Source organism: Orbicella franksi, unplaced genomic scaffold (genome assembly GCF_964199315.1).
Source record: "Orbicella franksi unplaced genomic scaffold, jaOrbFran1.1 SCAFFOLD_105, whole genome shotgun sequence".
In the NCBI taxonomy this organism is placed as follows: domain Eukaryota; kingdom Metazoa; phylum Cnidaria; class Anthozoa; order Scleractinia; family Merulinidae; genus Orbicella; species Orbicella franksi.
This window is the reverse complement of record NW_027670753.1, coordinates 10,077-17,743: the sequence shown is the minus strand read 5'-3', so window position 1 is coordinate 17,743 and position 7,667 is coordinate 10,077. Positions and strand designations below refer to the sequence as shown.

At 39.4% G+C, this 7,667-nt stretch overlaps 1 protein-coding gene across 1 annotated transcript; it reads right to left on the bottom strand.

Annotated features, from left to right (window-relative positions):
* Window positions 1-432: 432 nt before the first annotated feature.
* On the bottom strand, window positions 433-3,274 carry LOC145474645 (uncharacterized). Its single transcript, XM_081455160.1, has 7 exons — window positions 2,791-3,274; window positions 2,357-2,386; window positions 1,962-2,003; window positions 1,798-1,821; window positions 1,646-1,687; window positions 1,138-1,167; window positions 433-866 (listed from the first exon to the last, which is right to left on the bottom strand). The coding sequence occupies exons 1-7, from the start codon at window positions 2,855-2,857 to the stop codon at window positions 670-672; spliced, it is 432 nt and encodes a 143-aa protein (XP_081311286.1). The 5' UTR covers window positions 2,858-3,274; the 3' UTR covers window positions 433-669.
* Window positions 3,275-7,667: the final 4,393 nt, after the last annotated feature.

The window sequence follows — 7,667 nt, the reverse complement described above, 5'->3', positions numbered from 1 at the left end:
AACAACTTTATTCTAACAACTACAATATCCTACGAATACATGATATCAATCAATAAATCTATGTCAATCTATGAATGTAAGACCTGGAAAGGGGATTTTGGCTCAGCTAAGGGGGGTTACAAAACAAAATATACACAATAAATAAAACGGTGGACACTTTTATTAAGCTCTTCATTGTGTGTTTTTTGTTACAGAAAAGGGTTTGACATTTGACAATGTGTAACGTCCAATAGGCACTTAGACTGTAAAGACACTACATGTTCCCGTGGGAAGCGCCGAGCCCAAGTCTAAAGCTACAATAATATATTTACATAGTTGTTTCTACAGAGGTTAAAATATATACAATTTTTATGTACAACAACATTTACAATAAATAAGACTTAAGTTAACATCGTGTATTTTACAATTCTATTTACAAACTATTTACAGCAATTCAACTTTTTAGAATGCAAGATTAACAATACATCTTAACGATTTTTTTTTGGTATATATGTTTTACATTTTTTTTTTATTATTATTATTACATACACTAATTTCAACGTCTATTTACAAAATTTATATAACTTATGCCCTTACCCTTAGAAATATAGCCCCCCTCTTAGCCCCCATTCCCCTCCCTATTGGCATTTTCTGTCTCTCTCCCCCCGTTTATGTTAAATAAGAATAAATTTAAGACGAGACGGAAAATGTTGCCCCTCCCATACTGACTACCATTCTTCCCCCCCCTCTTCCCCCTCCCCTTCCCCCTCCCCTTCCTCTCCCCCACCCACGTCCCCTCCCATGGCCACCCCACTGCCTTCTCCCTCCCCCTCTTTCTGTACAATCCTTGGCCCTGTGGCCTTTTCTTTTGCAACGCCAACAGCGCACTAAAAATGAAAGAAAGACATAAAATTGTGAGATAAGTTTTTTGTTTAACACATTTCTATTTTTCCTATTTTAGGGAAATTTTCTTGCTAGCGTCACAAACAAGTATTACTCACTCCGATTTAGGACAACAGTCAATCAAACGTCAGATAATATTACAACCAATGAGCAAAAGGCATTACTGTATTTTGCAAGCTTTTTACATGACTGGCGAGTTTGTGTTTCTTTGGCTATCAAGAATTATATACAGACAAACAGAATTTGAAAACTTACTGTTTGAGAGCTTCAACTGCTCTTTTAATTCTGAAAAAGAATATTGTAAGTAAGTAAGAGACTTTATTTTATGAGGGTGACACGTAACAGTAACTAACATTACAAATCATGTTTTGGCCCTCTAAAAAATACAGATAATAAAAACTACATTAAATACTACATTAGCAATAGATATTTACAATGGAAATAGTATAACAATATTTCTAGAATTTGATAAAGCCAGGAAAGAAATTCATCTTCAATAACAGACAGACGCATGAAAAAACTAACGTCAGTTTGTTTTTTTACATAACAAATTGTCAAATTGTCCGCTCTCGCTCGTTGCCGCATCACATAAATTATAAATTCATGTGTCTGTCCGCATATTGACAATGAAAATTAGCCAATGAGCGGGCGAGAATTTCTGCAGTTATCATAAAATATAGTATTGACTGGATAGTGATGTTAGCCTAAGGTCGAAACGTCGTCGTTTTCAAAAAGTAGTAATGACAAACTTTGGTATATTTACCGCTTATTTCTGCCCTCAGGGCTTCCACATTTTCTTTAGGATCTATAGAGAAACCAACGTGTATGTCAGTTATGTTCTCAACTTTTCCTTTTTTGCAGAAATTTTATAATGTATAACAATGATAATAGAGGTTATTGAAGCTCGTTTCTCACCTCCATCTGTCTTTTCCGGCACAACTGTAGAAAAGACAAAAAAAGTCATTTTCTTACCAATTAAACTTCGAAATCAAACTGCAATTTTCGAACTTGTACTATTAAAAGTTTCACATCCTTTGTCCCTGAAACTTTATTTTTTTGACAGGTTTTTCACATGTTACCTTCTTTCTCCTTTAACTGCACCACCTCTCTTATGTCGTCCCCTGTAGAAAACCAAACAAATGTCATTTTGCAATGAATTAAACCTCAATATCATCCTGTTATTTTAAAACTTTTACTATTCAGAGGTTTCGCACCCTTGTCCGATTCACGTAAAACCTCATTTTTGTTAGTCTGACCTAATAAGGCTATGTCTACACTATAGCGTATAGTTATTGGGCCGGCGCGAAAACCATATAGGATAGGCCTTTCGTTCACACAAAACGTAACGGAGCCAAGCTGCGCGGTCGTTTCTGCTCATACCAGGCCGGAGTATCTTTCATGTCGACATAATGAGCCGTTCGGTATAGTGTAGACAGATCCTAAAAATAAAAATTGACAGTTGTTTATATGTTACCTGCAGAAGGTTCTGTCTCTCCCTTGTTTTCTGCGGGAAAAGCAAAATACTCGTTTTTAGTGTGTATCTTTAGTGGCCTCCACAGTTAGGGCTATGCTAAATTATAACCATCTTTGGCCACCTTTATGACAAGGGAAAAAATTCAGCTTCGTAAAACAAATAGAACAAAAGATGTAGCTGCCCAACCATAATTCTACTTTACATTCCTGACCCTGGCCTTAGACTGCTTGAGTAACGCAGCTCTTTTCAGGAAGCTTTGAATTGAGTTAATCTTTTTGTGTGTTTTGTTGTTGTTGTTGTTGTGCTACAAACAGGAATTTGAGAGTTTACCCGTTTGAAAAAGCCCCTAAATTTTCTTTGTGGCTCTTTTAAAAAAAGAAAGAAATGCACAAATAAAAATATCCATTCAGTAGACAAATGAGTAAAGGTGTTACCGTTGGTTTGACTTGATGACATCTTGTGTTGAATGTCTAAACGGGGAAACGTATAACACAAATGCATCGCATTACGTTAATCGTAACATCTTAAATTAACCTGAACAGTTTATTCCACGACTGTAACTGTATCATTATACATAAGTTGTTGACAATCTTTGTCGGTCAAGATGCTTGCCTGAATATTGGCCTCGTTCTTTTGCGTTGTTATTGACCAAGACAAAGGCCAGACGAGCTCTCTTGGCCAAAAAAGCTTGCTAATAAAAGGATTTATTACATGGTGGTGTTGAGAGTTTTTTAGTTTTCCGCGGGAACAATGCAAGCAATGTCGAGCGAGCAAGAGACACGCCCATCTTGCCCGCTCCGAACCGCACTGTACTAGACTACGAGTAGTCCCTCTTTCGCTTAGTCCGTCGTGCGTGACGCGAAAGAAATTTGCGAGAAAAAAATGGCCGCGCGAAATCCTGGGGGCTAGAGCGCGCGAAAGGAGGGTAGGCGAAATTGGAGCGTTATTTTACATTTGCAGCACTTGTGAGCACTTAATTGACTTTTGAGCAGAATTTGAGCATGTTTTGGCTTTTTGGAAAACATTTCAGCACATTTTTCACAATTTTCCATATGTTAAATGCAATATTTTGTGTTTGAAACGTTTTCAGTAAAGCCGAGTACGAGTAATTTTAGCTTGTCGCCTGATCGGCTGACTGTTGTCATGGAAATGCGCGTGCTATGGTCCTTTTAACCGTGGGAACAGGCGATTTTCATTGGATCGTGACTTCGTGTTTAGTTAAAAGTTTGATAAAACTAGGAATATGTATAAACATCTGCTGGGAAATAAACGTAAACTGCGAGCAATTTTCGTGCACCATTTCTAAATTTCAAGCACTTTTTATAGAAATCGAGCACTAGTTAAGTACTTTTTTGCCATGTTTTGAGCACTTGCGATTTTTCCAGCGCAATCGGGACAGGCCTACCTATCAATGTTTCGCTCGATGTCTAGTTTAAAGATTTAAATTATCAGCGAATCTCCTCGGTTTGTTTAAAATGTTCCTGACCTAGGTCTAGTTCGCTTGCTTTAAATTTTACCGAAATAACGAACGGCGTTCAGATAAGTCTTTAAGGTAGCTCACCTTGGTCCAACTTAACGAGACGAAAGAGGCTGGTTACAAATTTCACGTCAGTTTTATATAGTGCCATATCCTCGACCCCAGGGGCCGCGCCGTTTTTGGTCAGCACCAGGACTCTTGACCTCTGGCCGGGTTCAACACCGGAAGTTCGTGAATCGCGGACTTCCCGTCACTCTGCACATACTCAGAGTCAAGTCTGACAAATCTGATTGGCTGAGAGTACGAAACAAATTCTCAGCGGATGTTCAGAAATCGGATCCGGCCAGAGGTCGCGATTCTTGTTGCTGACCAAAAGGAGCGAGGCCTTGGGACGAGAAATGATATGGTGCTATCCAAACGGCAGCGGTCTACCTCGTTTGCATGCTGAAAGAATGTCCGTATGCTCAAGGGAAAAGTTTATTTCATGTTAGGGGGGAAATGTATGTATTGTCTATCGATTGCGGGGATTCTTCGTCCTTTTTCGACAGATCAAAAAGTGAACTCGAGGTTACGTTCATGTCTGTAAAGTAACACTCAATGTGATGACGTTTGCAAAATATTGGCGGAGCAAAAACTTTGGCAAGGTAAGGTCCTTAGCACCGGCAATTTAACCACTTACTGCACAATATGCTAAATGCGATTTTCTGAAAGAAATTACTGTTTCCTCGTTACTTTTTTATGCAATGGAGAGATTTTCTCCAGTCGCAACCCTCCTCTTTTATCCGGGCTTGGGACCGGCTCAGATGACAGTTTCGCACATCTAAGGCAGAGTTAAAAGCTCTGGGTCGAGTAGGCTTAATCTAGAATAACAAAACTGTATCAAGTCTTCAGGAATATGCCATTAAACGATATTCATTTTTTTTCATTTTGATTGAAACTTTTGGTTATACACCCATTACAGTTTGTTAAGTTACTAACATTTCTGAATATAATAACATCTAAACTTTCATTTTCTGAATTTCCACAAAAAACGACAAAGTAGTTTGCAAGTTAAACGAAAAAGTGTTCAACCCTTCAACCTTTAACTTTTCAACTATCACGCAATAGCAATGGAGTGCGAGCAATCTGATTGTTTTTAGTATAAATCTACTCGTCCTTCAAAACTTTATCTAAATCCTCTTCCAAAACGCCAAGAAGCGGCCGTCATTTTAATTACAAGGTACAAGGGCACACTGCTACGCCACTCACTGTCTATCACAGAGTAGACAGTGAGTAGCGTAACCAATCAGAGAGTAGCATTCGTGGTAGAATGCTAGTAGATTTATACTCATAATGGTTAGATGTCACTGCAAGTAACGTTTTGTCGCTTTTAATTAGCAATGTATATGGGAAAAAGTTAACTTGCTATATCATTTGTGCTAACTTGAAACTTGACAGAAATAACTTTTTAGCAATTTTACAAGTTTAATCATATTTTTATCGATATGAAACTTCCGTTTTTTATGTTTCCTGTTACGGTTTTACTTTGGGGAATCTAAAAGTCTGCACTCATTTGACCATAAATGCTACAAACGAAACTATTTTCTGCAAACTTTTTAAACGGTATGTTAGGCCCAAAGATAAGCAGAAACGGCCTGAAACATGATAACGTAATGTACAAAGGACAGTAACGATAGAAAATCACAGGTCTAGCGAAACTCATGCTTTGTGAGCTTTCATTCTCACGAGAGAAAATGTGAGCTACACACTTGGTTAACTACTCCTAGTAAACTTAACACAATTAAAATGAAAAAATTGACTATGACTTTGAACGGAGTATTAATAGCAATGTGTTCGAGTCTCTGCAGTTCTTTGCAACATATACTTAATTTCGTTAAGTAATGTAATTTACAACCACTCAAAGCAAAAACTGAATTAAATGGAAATGGAATGTGAAAAGCAGTTATCAAAATACCCCTCTTTTCAGTTCTTTCTAACAAAAGTACCACAATTAGTGTTTTCAGTCAAGTTTTAGTACATTGTCGAGGAAAAGGTTTTTGTTATTCATCCTGGTAGATGTAATAATAAAGTGTATTATCGTTTGTCTCACGATGTAGTCACTTGAGATGTAGATCGCGACGTTTCGATTGCTTACTGCTAGTCTTCAGGCGATAAGGTCGACTGATTGCACGGTATCATTTACATCACAAAGGTCGGCTGTGATTGGTGCATTTCGATCCTCCTATTGTTCCATTGTTCTGGCGAGTAGGTGTTCCCTCAGTGGTCCGCTGTTGTACCGTTCTCCTGTTGTTGTGTTTTTTGATCGTGGGCATCCATGCTTCAGGAATTTCAATTCACTATCCTTGTTGATGTTATTAGGGTGAAGTCTTATGTGAATAGCTTCCTTGACCTACGTGTGTACCAGTGAGGATCTCGATCAATAAACTTGACCTCATTCCAGATAGGATAGTGGCCGGTCTCGTGGGTGTGTTCAGAAACGGCGGAGGTCTGAGTACGGGCGAGTCGTATATCCCTGTCGTGCTCTTTGATCCTCTCCTGCATAGATCTCCCTGTTTCCCCGATGTAGACTTTGCCGCACTCACAGGGAATCCTGTAGTCAACACCATCTTGTTTAGCCGGGTTGACGGTGTCCTTTGGTTGCACTAAGTGTGACCGAAGTGGTCGTGTCGGACTTGAAGACGGTGCGAATGCCTTGTTGTTCAAGGCAGCGGTGGAGAGACTCCGAAACTCCTTGGACATAAGGTAAAACGGCGTTGGATTTAAATTCCGCGACGGGCTCTCTTCTTGGGGTTGTTCGTGCTTTTGTGATCTTCTGTACAAAAGAGGAGGGATATCCGTTAGAAACAAGTACAGATGACAGATGTTTCTTCTCTCCAGTGATTACTGATGGTTTGGTCACGACACGTTTAGCCCGGTCGTACAAACACTTCACAATACCGCGCTTTACTGACTGAGGGTGGTGTGAATCATACGCTAGGTACTGATCAGTATGTGTTGGTTTCCTGTAGACACTGGTGGTAAGGCGGCCATCAGGTACATTGTTTTCATTTTCAAAGATTTTAAGTTGCTCGATCTGTAACATTAAAAGGCGCGTCCAGTTTTGCCAATAGGTACCGGAGGCTCCATTACGCAGATAATGCTGTACCTTTCAAGCCCCAACCCATCCTTTTGAGCAAGCCACTTGAAACTTATTACTTTTCGTCTTATTATGAAGGAGACCTCCAACTCACCGTCATCTTGGTCAATTTGTAATACTGCTTTTCACCCACAAGTTGAATCTGCTTGGAATTCTTCGTCATGAAGGTAGCTACTGCAATAACAAGAACGTTTACCTCACCAGTACTTTTTCTGCTGAGTTGCCAACCGCAGAATGAAGTTTCATCGTATTTGGAACTCCCTCGACTTCTTTGTATTTTCTCCCAAGGTATGCTTCTGCCTCACCGTACGCTTCTCATACTCTTCCCAGTTGCCTTGATAGCTCAGTTGGTAGAGAACTGCACCGGTATTGCAGAGGTCCAGGGCTCGAATCCCGTTCAGGCCTGATCTTTTCTCAGGCTTTAAATTCACAACTGCTACAGCTGTTTATATAACTGCGATGATCAATCGTGTCTTCATATCTTTCTCCGCAGTTCAAATATATGATCTTTCATATATTCACTTGCATTCTTCACCGTCTACGCGTATATAACGAACTCACAACATGATCAGCTTCCAGTTGGCTTGATAGCTCAGTTGGTAGAGCACTGCACCGGTATCGCAGAGGTCATGGGTTTCAAATCCCGTTTAGGTCTGATCTTTTTTCAGGCTTTAATTTCACAGCTGCTGTGTTTTATG